At 51.0% G+C, this 25,298-nt stretch overlaps 1 protein-coding gene across 7 annotated transcripts in view; it reads right to left on the bottom strand.

Annotated features, from left to right (window-relative positions):
• Positions 1–591: 591 nt before the first annotated feature.
• PHC2 (polyhomeotic homolog 2) overlaps positions 592–25,298 on the bottom strand; it is a 48,433-nt gene continuing 23,726 nt past the window's right edge. For 6 of the 7 annotated variants that reach the window (XM_068967161.1, XM_068967162.1, XM_068967164.1 and 3 more), the window contains 6 exons: positions 10,580–10,782; positions 8,767–8,896; positions 7,844–7,958; positions 6,641–6,782; positions 5,127–5,403; positions 592–1,986 (listed from right to left, as the gene is read on the bottom strand). In XM_068967161.1, coding sequence (XP_068823262.1) covers positions 1,832–1,986; positions 5,127–5,403; positions 6,641–6,782; positions 7,844–7,958; positions 8,767–8,896; positions 10,580–10,782 — 1,022 coding nt within the window. In that variant the 3' untranslated portion in view covers positions 592–1,831. Of the gene's footprint in view, positions 1,987–5,126; positions 5,404–6,640; positions 6,783–7,843; positions 7,959–8,766; positions 8,897–10,579; positions 10,783–23,708; positions 23,786–25,298 lie in introns of those variants that run through there. The other variant, XM_068967168.1, reaches the window with a different exon arrangement.

Raw genomic sequence — 25,298 nt, 5'->3', positions numbered from 1 at the left:
CAAGATGTGGGTATTAGCTCTTAAAAGGTCCCTGCCAATCAATCTCCCTGGGCCCTCTGTTACAGACTAATTGAGTGCACGAGCGGCCTGTGCTTGGAAGGCCCCTTCTTTATTCGAGGCTTAGGCAATCGCCTCCTGAGGCAGAGACTCTCCTAATAGTTCGCTATTCCAGCATCCAAAGAATGCTCAGCTGCCAAGTGAGGCAGAGTTACCCCAAGGGCAGTGCTGGGCATGGAGCCGCACCCACCACAGGTGCGTGTGAGGGCGGGGAGCCCTGGGCTCTGCCTCCGGTGTGCCAGGTACTCCTGACAAACAGCGTCCTGTCTCTCCAGGGGCAGAGCTGAAGGGGCCCTGGACCCTTGCACTCCCAAGGAATACCCGTGAAGGACAGGTAGGATCTGAACTGGGGCTGAGTGTGCCCTCAAATGACGCGGCAAAGCGTGGAGGATATGCTGACCAGTTAAGGTGGTCGTCCCCCACCAGCCCAGGGACCCACCCTCTCCTTGCAGGTGAAAAGTAGCTCTTCAGGGTCACAGAAAGGCATCCCCAGGGGAGAAAGGCACAGAGGGAATGGATTTTACGGATTTATTTTTAAAAAACAAAAAAGGTTAAAAAAGTCCTTCATTTCCAACCCTGCCTGGGGGGTGTGAGTGGGGAATAGCACGAACTGAGAAGGGCACCCACCCTCCCCTGGGGAGAGTCCAACTCTTCCCCGGAAGCCTGCAGCGTGCAGGGCAGGTCAGAGGCTGGCCCTCGCCCTTCCTGCCCCACCTCCTCCATGGGCAGCTCACACTGCTGCCAGCAAGTTCCAGAGGCAAAGAAGTGTGGGAGCCGAGGCTGAAGGCTGCCTTCTTCCCCTCAGCGGTCGCTCCAGCTCTTCTGCCCTTGGATGTTCTCTGGGCCCCACCACTGGGCTCTCAGGGTGGGTGGACAGGCAAGACCAGGAGGCGCAGCTTGGCCCAGCCCACTGGCAGCTTCCTTAATGCCGTCTGTGACACAGCAGGGCAGTCGGGGCGGGGGGCGTCACAGTGCAGGAAAGGGCTGCAGAGACACCACGACAATCTGGAAAGGGAAATCTCCTGCTAACCTGCATCGCTTTCTGATCCTGCCTCTGTACCGAGGCAGCCCTTTTTCCTATTCCCCATCCCGAGGCTGAGTGGAGTCCAGGACAAAGCACTAAGTGGCTGTTTGCTACAAAACACCTGGAGATGCCAGGGGGAGCTCTCGGCCCATCAGTCAGTCCAGGCTCCCACACAGTCACACAGTCACACACACAGCGTTAAGGCGTCTGTACCAGCAGGTGTGGCCAAACCGGGCCCAGCTTCTCTCCCTCCACCTGCAAGGATGAGGGGGGAGAACCCTTCTGGTGGCTTCAGTAACAGGCTGAAGTGGGAGAAGCTGGCAAACGGAAGAGCGAGCTGGGCCCCGAGAAAGAAGAGGAGGAAGGCAGGTGAGGGCTTCCGAGGCCTCTCCAGGCCCGATGGCTGCCCTGGGAAGTGACCCAACTCAGGTTGGGAGCCCTGACCACATACCCCCTGGAAAATGGGGGACAGAAAGAGGGAAGAGAAGCGGGGCTAGAGTCGTGGGACTTTGGAGGAAGCCAGTGCTATCAATATTTACAAGCATAAAGCCCCATCTTCTGTGCCACCTACCTCTCTGCCCCTCCCACAGAAAGAAAGGCCCCTGAGAGCCACCAAGGAGGTCCCGAGACCTCCTCCCCAGCCACGCCCCACAGCGGGGGCCCTTCCCTTGACCGGCCCTGCTCTGGGCCCCCAGGAGTGTCCGCCGGCTCTGCTCAGTCGGGAGGAGGAGCCCGGGCGCCCGGCCAGCCCTAGGAGTCCTTGAGCATGCTGATGCGTGCGTAGATCTTGAGGGCGGGCCCCAACTTGATGTTCATGGCACTCATCAGGTGGTCCTCCTTGAGCAGCAGCAGAGCTTGCCCGTCAATCTCCTGGGCACGGAACTCCTCTGCGATTTCCTGGCAGCCTGAGGGGATGTGACCAAAGACAGTGTCAACCAGGGCTACAAGCGGTCACTGCCCTTCAGAAGCCCCGTTTCACTTGACCCTCACGACCAGCCCTTGAGGGAGCTGAAGCTGTTCTCACTTCACAGCTTGAGAGGCTGAGTGGCTTACCCAGGGCAGCCAGACGCCACCATGGCCTCCTTGTTTACATGTGTCCTTGTTCACCCACCACCCTCTCCATGGTCAGGGCTACCCCGGGGAAGTGGCAGCATGGGATTTCCGAGGCTGGATCATAAAGGGCACAGCACTTCATCTTAAGTCTTTTGGATAACCTCTTTTGGAGTGAGTCAGCCACTATGTCACAAGGGCACTCAAGCAGCACTCTGGAGAGGCCCACTTGGAGAGGGACTGAGGCCTTCTGCCCAGAGTCAGACCCCTGCTGCCCTGGGATTGTGGCTGGAAGGGGGTTCCTCCAGCTCCAGGCCTGTAGATACCTGTACCCCTGTTGCCATCATGATGGGGCCGCTTTAAGATGCCCCAAGATGCCACTCCCGAGAACTCTTGAGATGTTGACTACTGTAGGCCACTAGGCTTGGGATAACATTTCCCAGCAATGAATAACTAATGCAGATTTTGGTACCTGGAAGAGTGGGTGTTGCCATCACCACTCCTTAACAGTGTGAGTGTGGCCTGGGATGCAGTTGTGGGAGTGGGGGTGAATTTGAGAAGAATATCTAAGGTTCCCAGGCTCGCAGATGGGAACCTTTGAGGAGATGGCCTTTGAGGAGACTGCTGGGGAGGCTTAAAGCAAAGTGAGGAAATGGTGGAAACTAGAAGAGGGATCCTTGGTATGAAATGGAAAACTTAGCCACACTGTTGCTGGCAGTGACCTGGTGAGTGTGAGACTCCCACTGAACCAGCTCTCCGGCTCAGGGGACCCCAGGCAGAACCTGCAGGTGCCATCTGGCTTCCCAGCGCTGCCGTGGGAAATGCGAGGGGGAAAACTGGGAAACAGGAAAGAGCCTGGATTTGCTGCTTCTGAAAATCCTCAGCCTCTCCAGATGGCAAATGACGCTAAAATTAAGAAATGGTTTCTAGTGCTTGTTTCAGCAGCATATAAACTGAAAAAATAAAAATAAAAAAAAAAGGTTTCCAGGCAAAGACCAAATCCAGGACACAGTCAAAAAAACACAGTCTAAAGATGAGACAGCAGGGGTGTCTTAAATCATCTGTTAAGACTGCAGAGAGCTCTACGGTGCAGCCTCAGAGAACTGCTGGATCAAATGCTCTCTCAGGATTTTACGGGCGTGACTCACAAAGCCTCTCCATTCAACAGTCTGGCTCCTCACACTGTTAAGGCCACAGTCCCTCAGCTTCAGATGAAGCCTAATATGGAGTAGGGCTTGTCTTGCAGACACTTTTGGGTAAGATTGATTTAAAAAGCCCACAAAGAGTGAGAGACTCGTCTGGCAGAAACACTGCTCACTTGGACCACAAGGGTCAGAGGTGACAGGAAATAAAGGCAGCAGGAAGCAGGCTGAGAAAACAACTCCACCAGCCACCTCCTTCCAAGGGAGAGGAAGGATGAGTCAGGGTGGAGCCCAGAGGAGGAGAACCACTCCAGGCTTGGAGTCCTCATCATCAAGGAAATGCCCGCACACGCCTGGTGTGGACTGGTGACGCCTGCGGCCTCCTGTGTGCTCCCTTCTTCAACAGGCACATCTACCGTGATGACCCTGTGCCCGTCCCACCATCTCCTAGGCTGGTGGAGGGAAAACGACGACCCTGTTCATTCTCAGGTGTGAAGACTGAGGGAACTCTCCTTGAGGAGCTGGACCCAGCGAATTTTATCTGGGCCTGGATCTGAGTCAGATGCTGGGATCTTAAGACCTTGAACCACTGCTATGATGGGATGAGACCCGTGGGGCCTCGGGTGGGGGTGGGGGTGTTCTGCATGAGGGAGGAGCTTGAATCACTGGGGTGAACTAGGCTAACTGGCCTCCAAGTAGCTCCCTCCAATAACCCCTTCATGCCTTCGTGAAGCCTTCACAATGAATGGGGTTGACCTGTGCGGTCAGTAAGATACTGCTGAAGTGACAATATGTGATTTCTGAGGCTAGATCATAAAGGGCCCAGCAGGCGGCTTCCGCCTTGTGCTCTTAGATCTCCTCCTGAGGGGCCGACTGGCTGCCACGTCACGAGAATGCTGGGGCAGCAGTGTTCTGAAGAGACCCGCGGGGATGGTGACCGAGGCCTCTTGCCAATGGCCATCCCCTCCCTGAGAATCGCATGAGTGAGGCACAACTCACTGAGGATGGAGCCAACAGCCTCAGTCGAGCCTTCCGATGGCCTCAGCCTTGGCTGACACCACAGCCGCCTAGGAATGCCGGTGGCAGAACTGCCCACCCCAACCACCTGTGTGCTGACAGACGGTGGGGCTGCAGCGATAGATAACTAACACACTGGGTTAAGCAGCAGAACCAAGATCTGAGCCCAGTTCTGTTTAAGTCTGAAGCCCGCTCTCAGCCACCATAGCCCACTTCAGTCTCTGAATGACCCGGCTTATGGCTGCCATCACTACCTGGCCTGGCCAGTGGCTGGGGGAGACTGGCAGGAGAAACCGTGAGAAAGCTTTGGGGCCTCAACAAGCACAGCCGTGCAGATGCGAGCTCTGTCTTCCGAGCTTCATTTCTAGATCCTCGCCCTGAGACCCTGCATGCCCAGGGTCACGGGCAGCCTGTGGCTCCCTCACGTGCTTCTGCGTCTCTGCGCCTCTGCCCAGGCTGCTCCCTGGTGCAACCTCTCCATCAGGCACAGGCCTGTGTGTCCACTGCCACTTGGCGTCCACATTCGGTGTTTTGACGTTCTCCTTGACAGTTTTCCTTCACTCCCACCTGATGCCCCTCCCAACTTGCCCTGGAGACACACAGGCCCCTCGCAGAGCCCACAGTTATGTTGGCGTCTGGCCACAGGACACCAGTCAGGGCTCTGTGCTAGAAGGTAAGCTCTCATGGGCAGGAATCTCCTCACACTTATCTACCCCGTTCCTGAACCTGCGTCTCTCACTGAACCGCCTGGTCTCTCCCGGGGGTAGTAGGTGAGGTCTCTCACGCCCTCTCATTCTTTGCTACTCCAGGCAGGCATGGAACTCCCAGGGCCTTACCTGGCAGAGAGCGGATGAACTCGTAGACATCGTCCACGTTCCATTTGGTGGGCTCACTTGGCAGGAAGTGGTGTCCCATGCCCACCAGGTCCCGCATGTGCACGTCAGGGAGCTCCAGGTCCCGCGGGCCTTGTCGCCGGCGGGAGGTGGACGAGCTGGCTGAGATGGGGGACAAGGGTTCCTCGTAGCTTGAGTTATCTGAGCAACGGCTGGAGTCTTCCTGGCTGTGTGTTAGCTGCAGGGCAGCGGTAACTGAAAGGGGTACGGTGCCTGTTGGCTGGGAGCAAAGAAACAGTTTTCCTCAGGATGGGGGAGTAAACCGCCTCTACAAGAGTGCTGGGCAAAAGCAGGTGTAGTCTCCCCGTTCTATCTGGAGGCTGCTGCGTACCTTTGAATTCCAGATCAAAAAGTGTCTTTGGCAACGTCCTCTCTCTGATCCTAAGCAGACTGAGTCCTAGTACTGGTGCACGCACCACCCTGCACTGCAATCATCTCATTATAGGTCGGTCTATTCTTTCTCGCAGATGTGGGTTTTTTAACCAGGGCTCTATGAGTTTTGGGGAATGGTCTGTGTACCACCTGAAAGAACATGTAGATTTTCTTGTGTGTGTCCATTTTTGACTATAGCTTTCATCAGATTCTTAAAGAGGTTTAAGACCAAAACGATAACAATAAACAGCAAAACATATGGTCTAAAGCATCACACTAGGCTGTGAGTTCTTGCAGCACAATTCAGAGCTTTAGTGCCTAACAGTTGCTGGCACATAGCTGGTGCTGAAACATACTTAATGAACAGAACATCCCGTTTTTTAGAGAGACCTTCAGGATTCAGTGCTCTGATGCACAGAGAAGCAAAAAGGTGGGGACATGAAAGCTGTTAGCTTCTTCTCCCCTGGCCCTTCAGGTAAGGCAGGCATAGCTACCTGGGACAGCCTATGTCTTCATGCGCAGCCCCAGAAGTCAAGGATGGAGGCAGACTGGGAGAACGGGGTGAGCAGAGCCAAGATCACGGAAGAGGGACCCTGGGTCCCTCTTGAGCATGCTGCTGCTGCTAAGTTGCTTCAGTCATGTCCGACTCTGTGTGACCCCATAAACGGAAGCCCACCAGGCTCCCCCGTCCCTGGGATTCTTCAGGCAAGAACACTGGAGTGGGTTGCCATATCCTTCTCCAATGCATGAAAGTGGAAAGTGAAAGTGAAGTCGCTCAGTCGTGTCCAACTCTTAGCGACCCCGTGGACTACAGCCTACCAGGCTCCTCTGTCCATGGGATTTTCCAGGCAAGAGTACTGGAGTGGGGTGCCATTGCCTTCTCTGCTCTTGAGCATCCACAGGTCTAAATGAGAGCTCTCTGAAGGGACGTGGGGAAGGCTTGACTTGACACATCAGGAGAAATGAGAATATGATGGAGCACTGACAGGCACAGCAGAAAGGATGGTGGGCACCCAGGGTTGTGCTAGAAAGGAAAGTCGGTGGAGACTTGAGAGGATGAGCTCTAGGCTCCTCTGGCCTCTCACCTGCTTCTTGGTATCCTTGGTAAGTGTCGGCAGACTGGCTTTGCTGGCCCGACGGCGGTTGTGGGTCGTGGCTCCCGCCTTCTGCAGCTTGCTCCGGTCTGAGTGGAAAAGCCCCACTCGTTTGGTGCACCCCACGTTGTACCTGCCAGAGTCAGGGGAACAAGGGAGGTCAGGGCAGTTGCAGGGTGCCCACGGGCCCCAGGAGGAGTAAGAGGAGCCAAGGGGAAAAATCTGAGTCTGTCTGCTCATTCCAATCCTAAGTCCATCACTCAGGACTGGCTGTGTGAATCTGGGCAAGTCACTCAGCCCCTGAGCCTCTGTTTTCCCATCTGGAGTTGGGGATGACACCACTCACTTTCTGTAACTGGTCTGGCAGTTACACAAGCTTGTGCTTGACACAACTGCCTGGGTCATGGAAAGAACTCAGGGCTGCCCTATTCTACTCCACACGTTACCTGTGCCAAGAAGCTAGTGTCCCCTGTTCTGATGGGGGACAGCTTGGCAAAGCATCAGAAAGGTGCCGGGAGGATCTCCAGCATAGCCCGAAGGGAAGGAGGGCTGGGGACAACCCTACTCTAACTGGTCCGCAGGGCCCCTCTGCCTGGGGGCCTAGAGTCCCTTCTTTTGGGAGCTAAGGCCCCTTCCACCTTGGCAAAAAGACCACACAGCACTTAAGAGTCAGACGTCTAGATCCCCAGCTCAAAGACTTCAGGCACAGGTACTTCTTGTGCCTCAGTTTCCTATCATGTATAAAGGGCCTGACAGCAATACCTGTCTCACAGGGTTACTCTGAAGACGAGATGGCACCATGTGTATCAACGCTCAGCACAGAGACCTGCTCATGGCAGGCCCTCAACAAACACTGATGTCTGCTGTGACCATCTGTCTTCTGAGTTGGGAGAGAGCTCACAAAGGAGATGTAGCCAGTACAGTGGCTCAGGGTAACGTTTCCAGTGGCGGTTTAGGTAAACCCTACGGAGATGGGAGCTGCCAAAGCCAGGTGCCAGGGGTGCCCAGGAGGGCCAGACAAGCTGAATGCCTCTTCCTTCCCATGTGGGCTTGATGCTGCTTGCCTGGACCTGCTCATGGAGTTTTCGGGTGAACAAGTGACAGGACAATGCTTCCAGGCAGGAGCTGGGCACCAAGGTGCAACCCTGAGAGGAGGGAAGGGGCTGGGCACAGCAGCGGAGTGAGTGCGCTTACCTTTTTGCACAAGCCATGGAACAGAAGCGCTTGGAACGCTTGAACTTGTAGGCGAAGTCCACCCGGCCACAGAGCTCGCACTTGAGTTTGAGGGGAGTACCCTCCTCTTTGGATTCTGAAAGCATGAAAGTTCGTAAGTGCGGACAGTGAGTGGTCCCCATAGGACTGTCCACAGCCTGCCCTGAGGCCTCTCACACTCTGCCCAGCCTATTCCTCATGCCCACAGCCGTGCCCTGCAGCAGCTGCCTGGACAGTGCCAACCCACTTTTGCCGCTGTTTTATGACTTCGTACCCTGGACACCTGACAGTTTCTTCTTTTAGGGGCTAGGAGACAAAACATGGTGGGGAGGAGCTAGCGCCCCCTCTTTAGGACCCTAGAAGAAAGCAGGCAACCGTCTAGAGGGTAAGTGCTAATGCTGTCCCCGCTGGTTTGCAGTCACTCTACCCTTCCTGGGGGGTGTCCAGCTGGCTGCCAGCCTGGGTATCAGAGCCCAGGAGACGGTAGCCACGCAGGCACCCCATCCACCTCCATTTAGCCAGGGGCTCCTGCGGCAGGTGCAGCCCTCACTGGCTGCACTGTGCCTCTGCGCTGGGCCCTCTCCTGAGTGCAGGCCCCTGAAGCAGTGGAGGAAGGCCACAACTTGCCTGGGGCCAGGCTGGCTGGCCTGCAGCTCAGCAGTGGCTCCCGGGGATCCCGGGGCTGGAGAAGAGGGAGACACACGTTTCCCCGGGGAAAGGGGCTCCTATCTGCTTTCGAGGGACAGGGCTGAGTGGGGACTGGGGGAAACGTTTGGTCGACCACCATGTTCACACAACTTCTGGCCCCGAGACCCTCCGTGGACACCAGGAAAGGACCCTCCGGCCTTGCTGATGTCCCGCTCCGCCCCGCCTGAAGGCCCAGCATCCACGGTCTGGTACACTACCTTGCAGATAGGGCTCCTCCATCTCTGAGTCAGTGGTGGTGGTATGGTCCTGCTGCGGAAGTTTCTCAGGCAAGAACCCCTGTGCATACTTCTTCTTGAGATTCCCCACCAGCAGGGACGAGCGTCCCACCTAGAGGACAAGGCGACAGGAGGCCGTGAGGGTCAGGTGGGCAGGCTCGCTTGCTCTCAGCCTCATCACAATCACATATATAAAGCACCCAGGCGCAGAGACCAGCCCCCCTACCACCATCCAGGCACACCCTGCTCAAGGCCTGTTTTGCTGTTTAGCTCATGAGGCAAGATGCCACTGGCCACCAAAGGACGGGGATGAAAATGGCTTCAGCCCAGGACTGATGGATGGTTTAGAGGGTCAGAATATCTCCTCTTCCCAGCTGTCTAAGGCGCACAGGTGGAGACACAGGTCAGGTTCCGGCATCGCTGGAACCAGGGCCAGGCCCCAGCCCTCACATATCTTGGGTCAGGAACATGGCTGAGGCTGCATGTGAGTGTATGGGTGATACAAGAGTCCCGCCACCATTCCTGGATCCCTTACTGCTCTTTCCCTTACCACTGCCCTACCCGAGTCAAGAGGGACAGGCAGCCACAGAGAAGAGGAACATGGGGACGTGGGGCCACACTGAAAGGCCGATCCTGGACGGCTCATTCACGCTTTGGTTTACTCCCTTCGTTGCCTTTTGTTCAGGCAGCCTGGTGGCCAGACCTCTTAGCGGGGAGAGTGGGCTGCTACCCCGTCTACAGCTACACGGTCAGGTCAGCTAGGTTCTGGTGTTTCTCTAGGAGGCCAAAGGGAGGACTGAGTCTAATGAGGGAGGGGATGTAAAGGGCTAAAGTTCCTTGTAGCTAAGGGGCCACAGGCCTTGACGGACCTCCAGAGGGAAAGCAGATGAGAACCAGCCTGGGCATTTTTGTCTTCTGGCATTTCAGAAGGGCAGTCCACCCATCTCAGTTAATCAAGCTCAGAGGCTTTGAATGACTGTTAAAACCACTCATGGATCCAAAGAAAGCTCAAAAGACAGATGGCATCCCATGAAGATGCTGTGTCTCTACCAGTTAATTTTATCATGAGAGAGGCTGGAGTGCACTTGGCTCTGGGCCCCTCTCACCTATGGAGCAGGCAACCTGTCTCACCAAATTACACCTGCACTATCTGGGCTGGGTACTGTGTTTAATGAGCTATTTTCCTGCTTCTTCTGTATTTCCCTGTGATATAATGCTTAACTTGAGACACTTGATGAAATGCCCCTTCTGAAGTACCCCTTACTCTCACTCCTCTTTCAAGGTTCTGTCCCCAGAAAAGAAGTTTCAGGCTGGAACTCTGTTCACTTATCTTCCACTCAGATAGATCTTGAGGATTCTCTTCTATACAGGTTCCGTTTGCTCTCTAACTGGCTCAAGTGTTGCCATTTGGGAGTTGTGGCATTCAAACCTGAACGAGGTCTCATTTCCCAAAGTCCATCATCCTGCACCCAACACCCCAGTGTGAACTCCCTTCTAACCAAGGGGTTCCCACTTCACCAGGTGGGGACACAGCTGAGTCTGTGTGGAAACTTCTAACTGAAGGGGTCATGCCAATTATTCTTAATTACTGAACCCTTCTGGATCTTATTAGGAAGACACTCAATCCTACAAAGAAAATGACATTCCTTTGGGGGGAAATGAGCAAGGAAAGAGCAAATTTTTTTTTCACATTTTTAGAAATTTTACATGGAAAGGTAAAAATATTCTAATACACATCCAAAGTATACTTATTTAAAAAAAAATAAAAAAAGAGGGGAAAAGAAGTAGTCCGTACCGGGAAAGGCTCCGCCCCCTCCTGGATCACAAACCCTTCGATAACATGCGTCAGGATTTGGGGTTTCACAATGGCCTGTGGTGGTTTATTCTCACCATTCTGGGGGGCAGTGCCGGTGATGCTGGAGGCAGAGTTTCCGTTCCCTGAGGTCATGCCGGGGCTGCTGAGGTCGGTCAGTGCATGAACAATGCCCTGCCCTGTCTCTGTGCAAGGAAAGCAGGAGAACACAAGCAGATGAGGTCAGAGCCAGGTCGAGGCCAGCAGAAGGAGAGCAGGGACTCCACCTCGCCCAATAATGCACACCGGGCAGTCCCCTCCCTCAGTGACCCATTCAAAGTGGTACAGTTTCCGTGGACACACCACCACATGAGTCTAGTCCATCCTACAACGAGGCTAAACCACCAGACGTGTTTCTTATTCTTATCCTGCACTAAGAAGAGTTCGACTAGGTTAAACAGACAAGGATTCTGCCTTTTGGAGGAGTGAAGACCTTGGTCAATATTGATCTGGACAAACAAGTTAACGTTCAGCTCAAGGGAGAAAAGTGTATTCAAGGTACCATCTAAAACCAGGATGAAAAAAGCTGAACTAGGTAGAGGGCTTGGGGCTTGATGGGTCTGGGGGAAGACAGATTAAAGGAACCTTCTATGAGGTTCCTCGGGCAAGGGTCCAATTTTAAGCATGCTATGAAATGTCAAAGTACTGAACCCCAAGTAAACATTTTAATATAGCTCTGCCTATGCGAAGACTGGCAGTTTGGGATCACTGCATTAAGATATGTGTGTCTTCTGTGTCTCTGCCAAGGAAGCCACCAGGCAGAGATGAGGTTATCTACGCTGTTTCTGCAGGTCCTGTGCTTCGAGTCAAGCCTCTTATCCAGTTCTCAGCTTCATACTCAGTCTGATCCTCGGCCAGCCACAGAGTCTTTCCCTCCAGGGACAGCATTGCCTAAGTTCTCCCCATAGGCCTGCCAGCCTTCCTCTGAAAGGCCTGACAGAGAGCTCCAAAGAGCGTGAGGGGAGCCTCCATGGAACCGCATGAGGGACCTCCTCGTCTCCACTTCAAACAGTACCTCTCATGAGCGGGTTCAATGTGTGAGAAACAACTTTTATCTCCTCACTTTTGTAACTCTCTTCCCACCCCTTCCCAGGGCTATTCTCTACCACCACCAACTGTGTGAGCTGAGGCTGCTTTTAAACTGGAACTTCCTAAAAAAGAAAAAAGAGAAAGAAAGAAAAAAAGAAAGAAAAAGCCATTTCTTTATTGCAACAAGCCTACTGCCAGTAAGCATAACTCAATGTGTATATGTGTACACACTTTGGAAAATGATTTCAGTATAATTATTAAAGCAATTTTTGCACAAAATTTATAGGAAGATGCTCTTATTTCATGTTAAAGATCCAAAATCCCACCACAGAAGAGGAATTTACAATGCCTAATTATATAGGATGGAGAAATCAAAGTAAACTCATTTTAGGAAAGGTTTATAACTGGCTTTCTTACTAGTAGTCCTAGCGTACAATAAACCGGGATAAATCTTTTTTGTTAAAAAAAAGTTAACCATGACATACATCTTCGGTACTCAGACTTCTATAATTCAACTGTAATGAACTTCAGAGCTGAGCAGGAGTTACCTGAGATATGTGATTAATGAGATTTTAAAATAATTCTTTGGAGACACAGTCATACCAGCAAGTTAAGAAAAATTCCTTTCAATGTTTATAGCCTCCTTTGAAAAAAAATTTTTGGACAGTTTTGACTTTTCTATAGGGATGGAAATTTTCTACTTTGGAATCAGTGTTTCTAAATTGTAAAGGTGTTTGGGAAGTGAAAAAAAATTCTTTCCTTAACAATCCGAGTTGGGGGATTGAGGAGGACTGAGTTAACTCTAGGAGGACTGAGTTAACTATGCAATCTTATTTCCTTCTAATTAGAACCTAGGTAAATATTCCCTAGGTTCAAGCCCTTACCAATGCTTGACGTTTCTCTGTAACAGCCCCACTTAGTGATTTTCTGGCATTTGCTTGAACACCTCTAATGACAAAGGAACTCACTACCTCTGAAGTAGTTTGTCCCCAACTTGGACAGTTCAAGAAGTTCTTCCTTACAATGAGCCAAAAATCCATCTGTTAATTTCTGTCTACTTATCCTGGTCTATTCCTTAGGATGACACAGAACAAGGCTAGTTGTACGTGCACAATGGGTAAACACACAGCCTTAGACTTGGCGTAGAGACTGGTCTCTATCACTTAAGGATTAGCGGCATGTCCGTATCTGTCTCTGAGCCTCAGTTTCTCCAGCTGGAAAATACAGACGATAAGACGACACTCTATTGCCCTGCTATGAGGGCTAAGTGAGATGATGAACAGCAGTGCGGTGTGAGCACACTGGGAAACACTCAAGAAACACCCTTGGTGTCATGAAGGATGGCACTCATGACCCCAGCACATATTTTCTCCTCCAGGCCACACCCCCTCTGCTCCTTCAACTACTTATCTAAAAGGCTGCAAGTTCATCACCCTCTGTCATCTTTGTCAGCATCTTTTAAGGTCAGATAGTCAACCCTAACGTATCATATCAAGTATTGATCTAAGAGATCCAGTTTGTAAGAATTTTGTTTTGGAGAGCACGGATGAGCAACGAGTGGCTCCCCTGTTCTAGTTCACAGCACTTCTGGGGCTTCCCTGGTGGCTCAGATGGTAAAGTGTCTGCCTGCAATGCGGGAGACCTGGGTTCAATCCCTAGGTCAGGAAGATCCCCTGGAGAAGGAAGTGGCAACTCACTCCAGTACTCTTGCCTGGAAAATCCCATGGATGGAGAAGCCAGGTGGGCAAAGAGTTGGACACGACTGAGCAACTTCACTTCACAGCACTTCTATGGAATTGATCCATTTTCCTCTACATTCTGGGATCATGCCCTTCTGCCTCTTTTCACCGATATTTATCACCAAATGGGTGCTGATACCTTATCTCCCTGAGATTTCTCCAACCTTGCTGGACTCTTCTTCTTGGCCCCTCTACCCTACTGATTAATGTACACTGCAAAGAGGTGGTGGCTCCTGAGGGCAGATTCTTTCCTCATGCCAAATACAGTAGCCAACAGAGACATTCACCAGCCCAGGGGCTACAGGGCCAATGCTTAACTCTGGGAGGAAAAAGACCTGTTTTGAATTTAAGTTCTAAAAAAAAGGGATCTTATTAAGCAAGAGAACAAACCAGTAAGACCTTTCACTACATCCTTAGAACGATCACTCTCCGTTATAACTTTGCCTGGTTGCAGGACAGACAGAGTCCCAGGGCTGGGCAGGAGAGTGCTTTACAACTTGTACAGAGGTTTGCAACGATTCTGTTTTGCAGTCATCTTGCAGGCAAACCTTCATCATCTGCTCTAGTAACAAAGGAGTTTGGGCTATTTCTAGGATGACCATACACGATCTCACCCCCCGCCAAGCTCAGCACACTGAGATTAATTTAATCTGCTTCCCGCTCTCCCAGACTGCTCTGCGGCCTGCTTAAGGGAAAGCAGCTTAAACGTGCAACAACCTGCCCTGCTGGCCCCGAGGCCAGAAGAGAGAGAGACAAAGAAGTCCTCTATCTTTGGACTTCTTCCTTACTCAGTTCCCTTGACCGGTCCCGAGGCTGTAAGTGCTGCTGGGATTCCCACAGGTCTCAAATGCCTCTATACAGAGTGAGGTACCTGGATCTGCAAGGCAGAGGCCAGGACACCCTGAGAAGGAGAAGCTGCAGGAAGGAAATAAAACCAAGCTCCAGTGGGGGTGGGGAAGGGAGAGGTAGAATCTAGCATTTGATTGAAGCTGACCACAAAGGGCCAAGTATTCCGATGAGAATGAACAAAGCAATGTGTTCTGGGGGCGTCGTTACATAACACAGGCCTCAACCTGTAGGCTGCCTCAATCTGCTCTCAGGCTCTGGCAGAAACAGTCCTTATAGGGACTGGATTAAAACAGGAAGGGCAAATCCCCTCCCCACTCCCTGGGCCCCATTTGTGAAATTATCTGCTCAGGGCCAGTCTTCTCTGCTAGGCAAAGCAGGGGCCCTATTTAGGCAGGGCTGTCCCGGTCTTGTCTGTATCTTCACGGCTAACCCAGTGACCAACACATTTAATAGGTGCTGAACCACAGCGTGTGGAAACTGTGGTCTCCATCTTCACGGCTGACCACAGTACTGTTCTCCCTAGTCTTCCAACAGCAACCACCAGTTGAGATTGGCAAGTTACTTTCTGAGGCGGTAATGACTGAGACAGAGCAGCTGGGCTGGTGCCTGCCTACAAGAATGGCATTTCTGGCTACCTGGCTCTGAAGAAGAATAAGAGCTACTTCTCAGCCCATTTCTTCTTGTTAGAGTGGGGATTTCCTCAGTGGATGGGAAATTTAGCATTAAATCAGCTCCAAAGACTGCAGCTCTGGGTTCCCTGACCCACTTTGAAACACTGATGCTGGCTCCAGGCATTTGGAAAGGCATGATGACCTCCAGAAGCAGAGGCCAGAGGCGCCTAAAGAAACAGCCTTGCCCCCAGGGCCAGGAGGTAGGTGTCCAGAGAGGCTGAGCTCTCCTGCCCCCAAAGATAGAGGTCGGGCTGGCCCTAGCTCGGTTCCATCTGGGCCACTTTGGAACCAGCTATGGTGCTCTTTTGGAGAAGGGAATGGCACCCCATTATAGTACTCTTGCCTGGAAAATCCCATGGGCGGAGGAACCTGGTAGGCTGCAGTCCATGGGGTCGCTAAGAGTCGGACACGACTGAGCGACTTCACTTTCACTTTTCACTTTCATGCACTGGAGAAGGAAATGGCAACCCACTCCAGTGTTCTTGCCTGGAGAATCCCAGGGATGGGGGAGCCTGGTGGGCTGCCGTCTACGGGGTCGCACAGAGTCGGACATGACTGAAGCAACTTAGCAGCAGCAGCAGCAGCAGATGGTGCTCTTTATAAGCACAGATGTGGCAAAAATCATCAGTTATGCTAAAATACGGTTCAGTACTAACATTTATTGTGGGTGTTTCAGATGACCTGACCAAGTCTTTCTATTTGTCCCGAAAATAAGCAGCCTTGAAGACCTGACTTCAGAGAAGATGAAAAGCAAGCAGGGCCTCTCCCTGTACCCCTCAGCTTGGCCAGTGGCCATTTCCACTTTCTACAGACATGAGGAGAAAGAAGTATTTTAATTTCCAAGACTTCTAACTACCCGTGCCTGGCAGCAGCACGAGTAAGACAAAGCTAATGAAGTTAATAGAGGATTCAAGGAGGCAGAGGAGGTGTAGCACGGATCATTTCCTGCAGCAAATTCCTCTCGACAAATGGCAAAACAAGGTCGCTTACACAACACAGAGCGTTCTCTCCAGGCCGCTGGCTGTGAAGTCCTGCTCACTGGGCCTCAGCCTGGCAGGCCAGTCCCATGGGCAGGAGGGGTGACAGCAGGGCTCCTCGACAACTGCCTGCTCTTCGGAGATCCTGAGCGGAGCGCCTGCAAAGGGACACCCAGGGAAGCCACATCCCAGGCGGAGAGCAGCTGATGCAGACCAGGCACACCTGGTGCTAACATGGGGAGGCAAGCTGAGGGCCCAGTGAGCCCTCAGCAAAGGCTGTGGCCACCCTTTACAATCTCATTATAGCTGGGCCCCTAAAGACATTAGTGCCGCCCAGCAAGTGAGGGAGGTACAAAACCTCGTTAAGTACCAATCTGCTGGTGGGGAGAGAGGGGGGAGGGGGAAGAGAGAGGGAAAGAGGAATCGTGGCTCCATCCTGGGACCCTGACAGACTAGTCAACTAAAGAGACTCATTTGGTTAACAACCTGCTTTAAAATGCAAATATACACTTGCAGTCATTCACACCTGGCTGTGAATCATTCAGAGAAGCAGAGTGCTTTCCTCCCCATTTAGGGACAGAAGGTCTGGGGTGAGGCATGAAGAAGAGTGGATATTTTGGATCAGGGGCACTAGTCCTCTGTGGACTGGGGTTAGGAGGGTCCTGGGTCTAACATCTTAATTTTCCAGAGGAGGAAAAGGGTGCGTAATTAAGTCTACATTTCAGAATGAAGACAAGAGTGTGTGCCACCTAAATGAAGAGACTATGTTCTAAAATGGGCTTTCCCTGGTGGCTCAGGGGCAAAGAAAACCACCTGCCAATGCAAGAGACCCGGTTTGAACCCTGGGTTGGGAAGATCCCCTGGAGAAAATGGCATCCTGCTTCAGTATTCTTGCCTAGGAAATCCCATGGACAGAGGAGCCTGGTGGGCTGCAGTCCTTGGGGTTGCAAAAAGTCAGATGTGATTTAGCAAATAAACACCACCACCCACTAAACCATGCATAAAAGGAGCTCTCAGAGGTGGGAAAATTGTACTTTGCTTCCCACCCTGGGTTCCCCTGAGAACCCAGAGGGTAGGAGGCACCAAGGCCAAATGTTTGTAGCTTGTGCAATTCTGCTAAGGACCGAGATGTCAGACACACAAAAGGCTGTAGCCTTTTCTCACAGGTGCTGTCACCATCCTGCCCTCAGAGCACCTTTGCTCTTGGGAGCCTCTCCTGAGAAGGGAAGAAAGGACTGTCACAGGAAGATACTTTTGGCCCGCTCTGCTGACTTGTGTCTGCGGAGAGCTGGCTGGCACAATGCCAGGGAAGCTGGGCCAGGTGGCCTCAGACAGGCCTCCGTGTCACTGTGGAGTGACCTTGTTAAGTCTGGGTTAAGAGGATTCGAGAGCAGACGGGCTTCCTGGATCTTAAGCATCAAGTCTGGTAGGAGGGATCCTCCTCCTCCCTTGCGGCCATTACCATACAGCTGACTTTCAGCCTGTCTCTTTGGACACAGGCGGAGCGCACAGCCCTTCTGACTCACCCACAGGCCCCAGCCACAGTGGACATAAGCTGAATTGTAAACAGCTGAATGTTTTCCAAGTGGCCACCCCCAGCTCTGGAGGAAGGAATCAATGGAGTGAACCGCCAGCAGCCCCCGCACAGTTCGGGCCGGGACTCAGGGGGGATTTCCACACAGCTGCAGCACTGCTGCCTGGCTCAGGCCAAGGAGCACCGTGCGATGACTACCTCCAGCTGCAGGGAGCCAGGGAGAGTTCTCAACAAGAGCTCCACTTACTGGAGCCAGTCCTCCGGTCTCCAGCGCCCAGGGAGGGCTCCCAGGTACCCTGATGTCACAGTTCTCTAGCAGATGCTGCGATTTCACAAGGCAAAAGGTATGGAACGGACATGAGAGGTCCTCTGTCCAGAGGCCAGAATCACTGCAGACGACAGGAAACATGGCAGAGTGGGAAGAGCGCCGGCTCTGGGCAGACTGGGTTCACACTCTGGTTCCATCTTTGATCACCTGGGCAGCTTCAAGCACTTGGTACCTGCTCTGTGTCTGTGTCTCCATCTATATAAATGACCATCATGCTGCCTGTCTTGCAGGTTGACAGTGAATAGCAGAGTTTATACATGTAAAATGCTTGGCACTGATTACATCTAGAAGCTGTGTTACACGGCAGTTAAGACTTGGAATCAGAAAGACCCTAAGCTTAAATCTTAGATTATCCCAGGCAAGTTATTGAAGGCCTCAGTTTCTTCATCTGTAAAATGGGATGCTTATCTTTGTCTCATATGGCTGTGGCAAGGGTTAAATGTGATACTGCAGTTACAATGCAGTGCAAGAGGCCTGACTTGCCATTGGAGAGCTCCCATCACTGAGACTCAAGAGACCAGGAAGCTGCCCCAGGCTCAGTGCACTGGGCCTGGCCTCTTGCGGCTGCAGAGCACAGCTATTCTTTCACTGGCCCAAACTCAGGTATCACTCATGTTCCTCAGATGCGCTGGCCTACTCAGCATCCTGTCCTGGCACTCCTGAGTTCAGGCTTCAGGAAGAAATCACACTTCTACTTTGACAATGAACTGCAACACAAGGGAAATATACCTGCCACTGAGGGCAGATCACACATCTCAATTCATCTTCAACAGTCATTCATCCAAAGGACATGAGAAGTGCCAGATTCCCTTCCTATGCATTTATTTCATAAAGAGAAACAAGCAAAGAATTTAGGAGCCAAAAAAGAACCACTTTTTCCCAGTGGTTCTTATAATGCCAGGAGGTGGTTTAGCCTGTGAAAAGAAATTACTTTAAAAAGCTGAAGATAAAATCATGGAAGATGGATCTGCAACAGTTAAAAAAACCACAAATGTTTAGAAAATTCTCTATTTTCAGGCTGATAACAAGGAAAGGCCACCTTGCTGGATATGACTCTCTTGTTTACCAACTGCAGAAGCAACAATATTCTTAGAGAAATGGGTGAGAGTGAGAGAGAGAGAATGCACTAGAGAAAGCCAGCCTTGGTTGTCCTTGTCTATATAATGGGATAGATTATTTTTATCTTGCAAATCAATCTTCTTGATCATTTCTGTTCTTAGAAAACACTGCCCTCTCCCTTTAATAACCACTGTCTTAAGTTTTCAATCACCCTACTTTGCTACCAATCAGCTGACAGAAGAGATTAATACTGGAGGCCTAGAAATGTGGACTTAATTGATATTTTTAAAAAGTAGTATTTGGCTCACATTAATTTTAATTTACAGTGCCATTTGCTTGGGCTGTTTAAAAATGTCTTAATATGGCAGTGTGGATTTAGGCCACATATGGACAGTTTCAAATATGCTAAAGATATCAGTAACTAGGGATAATTATACAGTATTTGAGACATAATAGCCGTGCAACTAGGGCTTTAAAAATAACTCCTAGCAGTCATGAACTCTCATTTTCTTGCCAACAGTTCCAATATTCAGCATCAGGCCTGCTCTTCCTAATCTACTGGAGGAGAGTCAGTTATGACATGGCATCTAAAAGCCATCTTTTCTTAAGAGAAGCTATGACAAATTTCACTGCTAAGAAGAAAATCATCCAAGACACAGGTTATCTGCTTTAAAGAAAGCCCAATGGCAGACTGGGACTCTCTTCAACATCTAGATTTATCTTAGAATACTGGCAATCCCTGTTTAACAGCAATCACTTCTTTGGCAGATGTAGAAAGAATGTTTTCTTTTGGATTGAACTAAAAAAAAAAAAATCATTTGGAAATTTAAAGTATAGGAAAACACATCCCTTTTCACTAACTATAAATAATTTGGAAGGGGAAGGAAAAAGAAAAAACCATTAAGTATGCTGGCCTAGATGATTTTACAATGAATCACACGGTAACAATTTATTATTTAAATCATATGCTATTTTTTTAGTATTGTCAAAAACTAATCATTCTTAATTATATAACTGGATTAACTATTAAAAAACATTTTTTTATTTATGTCAATTATATTCTACTTTTGTAACTAATGGGGGGAAAAGCCCTGAGTCTGTAAGACTGTTGTCTTGGATAAATAAATGGCTAATTCTTTTCCTAACAATTGCCAAAATGTCATAAAGTTCAATTAAAGATGGTTTGTCTCTGAGTTTTTTTTTTAAAACAAGTATATCTGTGTTCTGATGTAACTAAATTCAAGCTGAAGTTTTTAAATAAGTCAATGCTTAAAATGAAATGTGCATCTATTTGAACTGTGGATAAGTACTTCAAGTTATCTTAAACAGGCCCACCTGAAACATTTTTAACAGAACACATATTCAAACGGAGTCTTTTAAACTGGTGACTCACACTGCAGTTTAAAGCAGGCCATAAAAACACTGAAAACATAAATCTGTATATGTTCATCATTCTACCTTGAGGGGTTAGTCCCTGCTTTGATTTCTATCACACAAGGTGCTAGTAAGTCACTGCAGAGAGTCATTTCTGTTACTGGCAAAAGCCCTCGGGGGAGCAGATTGCATAAGGCAGCTAGTCCTCACTCTTTCTCCAGGAGTGGAAAACACCCAAGCATCTCTACAACCACTTTTGTGAGATTCCTCCTGACCACAGAAAATCATCATCTTCATCTTCCAGTTGCAAAAATTGGCACCAAAGAAAGGGAATAAAACAGAAACTATGTTTTTCTGAAGGTGTCTTGCTTCCTTATTCTTATTTCTAGTAGATGTGACATAGCTTTTCAGAGGAGAATCTTTTCCAGGAAGGAATCAAATCTGTCTGGAGAGTAAATGGCACTGCCTGGAAGAACTTTAATAATATAATCTGGGACTAACCAAGAGGAGGTAAAAACTCTTGGTGAATGTCACACTTCCATGGAGCAGCCTTATTAGAACTGGAACCACCATCCTATTCCCTAGTTTTTCAATTTAAACTTTATGTTGGCTTACCTACCTATCAATGTGAGCTGAAAGGGAAGGACTTTGACAGGAAAGGGGTGAACTTTATTCAGCAAATAAGTTACTGAATGCCGAGAGAGAGGCCCACAGCCCAGAGGAGGACAGACACTTAATCACAACAGGAAAAAAGAGACAAAAAGACATTCACAAACTCAGGGAAAGGTTCTTAAATCTGAGACAGTAATTGTTTTCTTTCCCCTAAAACAAGAAAACCTACAGAGAGCACGCCGAAGTAAGAGCATGAACAGTTTCATAAAATCATCTATTTATTCCCCTTATTCTCTCTCCCACTGAAAGATCCAAGGGATCCAAAGTATCTGAGACAGGAAATGAGTAAGGCAGGAAAAAGGATGTGGTTTGAAAAGAGTGGATTCTGGGGCTGAGCCAGAGCAAGGCACAGACACAGGGTCAGAGATGGGGGAAGGGGCCTAAGGGGCAAGAAGAGAAGTTTCAAGGTCACCAGTTTAGACTAGAAAGTCAGTATCAGAGGAGGGATGTCTGGAGAAGCATGAGACACCTTCCTAAGAGGTTCTCCTCCACTGCAATGCAGAGCAACAAGGGCTGAAGAGGCCCACAGCCAGGAGAATCATTACTGGCACAGAAAAAAGAAGAGCTGGAGATTCCTCCTCACTTTGAGGGCAGTGGAAATAATATCTTGAGTACACCTGACAAAGGCAAGTTAGAAATTAAGCCAGGACCTGGCAGAGAAGTGGATGGGGCTAGGAGGCCATGAAAAATACGAATATTCATTAAGTATCTAGGTGCCAGCTAGCAATACAACAACAGCTTAAAAAGGCGGCAGGGGCCGGGGCGGGGGGGCAGGGAAGGTGATGAAAACAGGAGCTACCACTCACAAAAATGCAGTTCGACAACTGAAAAAGCAGCTCAAGAACAACAGAAAGTGGACTTGAGATTAACGCTGGAGAGGGAAAAAAAGGCACCTCTTCTTCCCAATGTGTATGGACAAGCCTGGAGACAGATCCTGGGTGGGCTGAGGGGCAGAGCTCCCATGGTGAGTGCCTGGAAAGGACAGGTGCCGCACGAGCACCACTGCCCATCTGCTGGGCCCTCTGTGAAAGAAGCCAGCCCTTGTAAAGGAGCCGAGCCAGAAGCTCTGGTTCCCGTCTGGCAGGGACTGGAACTGAGGGACAGAAACAGTGGGAAACACACACAGGCATCAGCTGATTCAAAAGTGTGGTTATTGCCACACAGAGATCCAGATGTTGAGGGCGAAGCGGGGAAAACCACTTGTATATTCTCCACAGTGCCTAGGACAATGCTTCGCATGGGTCAGGAGGGCAAACAAGGTGTGTGAAATCTGAGAGGAAGCAAAACTACTTAGCTGTGCAGGTATCTTAAGATACAAGACAGAACCTCTTGCCCTGTAACCAACACAGTAAGTTTCTTTCTCTTCTAGAGTCAAAATGATATGAAGCCCTACATCCCATGTGACCTCAACTTAAGCCCTAAATCAACAGACACTGCCACAGGTCTGAGGCCCTGTACACAGAATAAAAACTGGGGGGTGGGGGCAGGGGGCGGGCAGGGGCAGACAGACAGGAGCAAGAAGGAATTTCCCTGCCTCATTAGTCTGCAATTTTCAGACTCATCTAGAAATCCTAGCAGTTCCAACGTTTGGGTTAACTGGGGGTGGGGGTGAGGAATAAAAAAAAAATCCCAGGTGAATAGTAATTGGATTACCCAGCTATGCCCCAGAGCCAAATGGCTGGAAAAGGCCAGGACAGCAGGGCCTGATACAGTTAAAATGAGACTATTTTCTAAACCAAAAATTGAGGCACTTGGCTGATAAAGACAATGGGATGGAATCTTTTAAATTGGGGTTGTCCTAGAAAAATTGGGGACATATGGTGGATTTAGGTCGGTAGCTTATTTCACAACAAGGGATCCTCTGGGTCCAATATGCTAATGGGAGGGGATTAAAGATCTGGGATGGGAGATCTAAAGGGGAGAGCTGTCACTGATTTGTTAAGCAGGAAAAGCAATAGAAAACTGTCTCTGTAGACAGCAAGGGAACAAGGTCAACATTCTAGGTATGGAGCAGGAAGGAAAGGAAAGTTGATTAGAACTGAAACTGTGTCAGTGAAATCTGTTCAGGTCTCAAAAGCGGCCTTGGGGGGAGGGAGGGTGAGGACTGTGACGGTGGAGCTATCACTGGCACAAACTGGTATCCAGCAATATAGCAGTCGCCGACTAGTTCTCATCACTGCAGGGTCACAGTTAGCTGGCAACCTGACCTTGGGCAGGTTATTTCCCTCCCTGCGGACTTCAATTTAACGACGTTATCTCACAGGTCTCGATTTTTAATGTAAAGAGCCCACACAATACAATATGCCTTCATTTGGCATAGGAAGGAGAGAAAACGCTCTTCTAAAAATGGAAGAGAGGACGGACACAGAACAGCTTGTCCCTTTCCATCCAATTAAAAGCCTCGTGAGACTAGATTAAAAACAAAACTCTCCAGCTAAGTCGCAGGCCCTCCAAGATAGGCAGTCGCCTACCCAGAAAGTAGAGCGGATGCCAGCAGCCCTGTCCCTAAGCGGACCGTCCATCCTGGGAAAGCGCCGTCCCCGGAGAACCGAAGCGGGGGTGGGGGCGTGCGGGGACACAACGGAAGCGTTGGGCACGTCGAGGGTGACGCAACGGCTGCCGGGGGAGTGAGGGGCAGGCAGGGTCCCCGACGAGGCGGGGGAGGCGCAGGACACCTCCCCGGCGCCGGGAGGGCGAGAGTCGCGGGCTGGCACGGCCTGGCAGCCGAGTAGGCCTGGGCCGGGAGTGGCACCGGAGGGCGGTGGCCGTTGTCCGGTGAGACGAGCGCAGGCCGCGGGAACCCTACGGGCGAGAACCCCTCCCCCGCCACGGGCACTGACCTGTCCAGGGCCCGGCTGGGCCTGGCCGGGCGGGGCCTACGCAACCCCTCGGCCGGGCGCCGCCTCGCGCGGGGTCCCGGGCCCGGGCGGGCCGCCTCCTCTCCGCCGGGAGCCTCCGAGCCGGGGCCCGGGGCTGCCGCGGCGCATCCGACCGCACCGGCCGAGCCGGCGTCCACAAAGGGCGGCAGGGGCGCGAGGCCGGGGTGGGGGTGCGGGCGGTGGCGGATTGCGCGCGCGCGCGCGGCGGGCGCTCTAGGACTGCAGCCGCCGCGGAGACAATGCGGCGCGTCCCGGCAGGGCTCCCGCGGCCGCCTCCGCCGGGGGCGGGGCGAGGGGCGGGGGCGGGGCCTGGGCGCGCGGGGCGGGGCCTCCAGGAGGCGGGGCGCCGGCGCGGAAGTTGGGCCGCGCGCTTCCTTTGTGCGGCCGCGCCGGCCCCGCCCCCGCGGCGGCCTCGGGAAGGCGCCGCGAGGCCGGCGGCCGGTTAGAGACGTCAGGATGAGGTTTAGGGAGGTAGGCGCCGCGCCGTGCCGCGCGGACTTCCGCCCTCGCCCCGTCAGAAGTCCCCAGTGCGGTGATGGACTGTGACTCCCGCCTGGCCAAGTAGGAGGCAGGAAGAATAACGACTAGCACTAATTGAGTGCTTAATTTGTGTCAAGCCCTACATGCTCGCGCGCTCCTCTCACTTAAAAGAGTTCACAATAACCCCACAAGTAGTCATTATCCTCCCCACTGGGAACTAAGTATCAGAGAGGTTAACTAATGACCAAAGTGCCCCAGTTACACCTCCATAAACGGGGATAATGCCTCCTCTTTAGGCTTACTATGCAGGTTAACTGAGGGCATTTACACAAATTGCCGGCAGTGCCTGGCACACAGTTGGAGCCCAGTAAATGTTACTTCTTTTCCTAAACCACGCTGGTTTAAACTGAACTGGGGAAGCACCCTCATTCAGTAGACGTGCTAGAGCTTGTGAGACCTTCACAAGCCCCCACCCCCCACGCCCAGCTTCATGCTGAATAGATGATCCGAATTTCTCTCTCCATGCTTGACTTCTATTTCCAACATTACCTTTCTTAGCATTCATTCATCTCCCCATCCCTTTCCCCGCAGGCCTCATCTCTTTTTGTTTCCACATTTTACATTTATTTTATATTCCCTGATGGTTTACTTTGCTCTCTTCTTCTTTCCCTCTCCCTCCGCCCATTTTTCAATGCCTTCTTTCATTAATATTCACATTTCCTTCCCTTTCCTGTCCTCACATTTCTTACACTTATATTTTGTTCTGTAAACATGCCCACACTACTCCCTCCCTACCTTTATCCACTTCACTAGTCCCTTCTGGAACGCCGTCTGCCCAGCTCCACATGTCCAGGTCCTACCTCTCTTAAACGTCTAGACTCAAGAAAAGTAGCTGGCAAACTTTTTCAGTAAGAGATCAGATAGTAAATATTTTAGATTTTGTACGTCATGTGGTCTCTGTTGCAACCATTCAAGTCTACTGTTGCATCAGGAAAGTGACCACAGACAACACAACATGAACATATGTGGCTGTGTTCCAATAAAACTTTATTTGTGGACACAGACATTTGG

The sequence above is a fragment of the Capricornis sumatraensis genome, chromosome 3 (assembly GCF_032405125.1).
Source record: "Capricornis sumatraensis isolate serow.1 chromosome 3, serow.2, whole genome shotgun sequence".
Lineage (NCBI taxonomy): Eukaryota > Metazoa > Chordata > Mammalia > Artiodactyla > Bovidae > Capricornis > Capricornis sumatraensis.
This window is presented reverse-complemented; position numbering and strand designations above follow the sequence as displayed.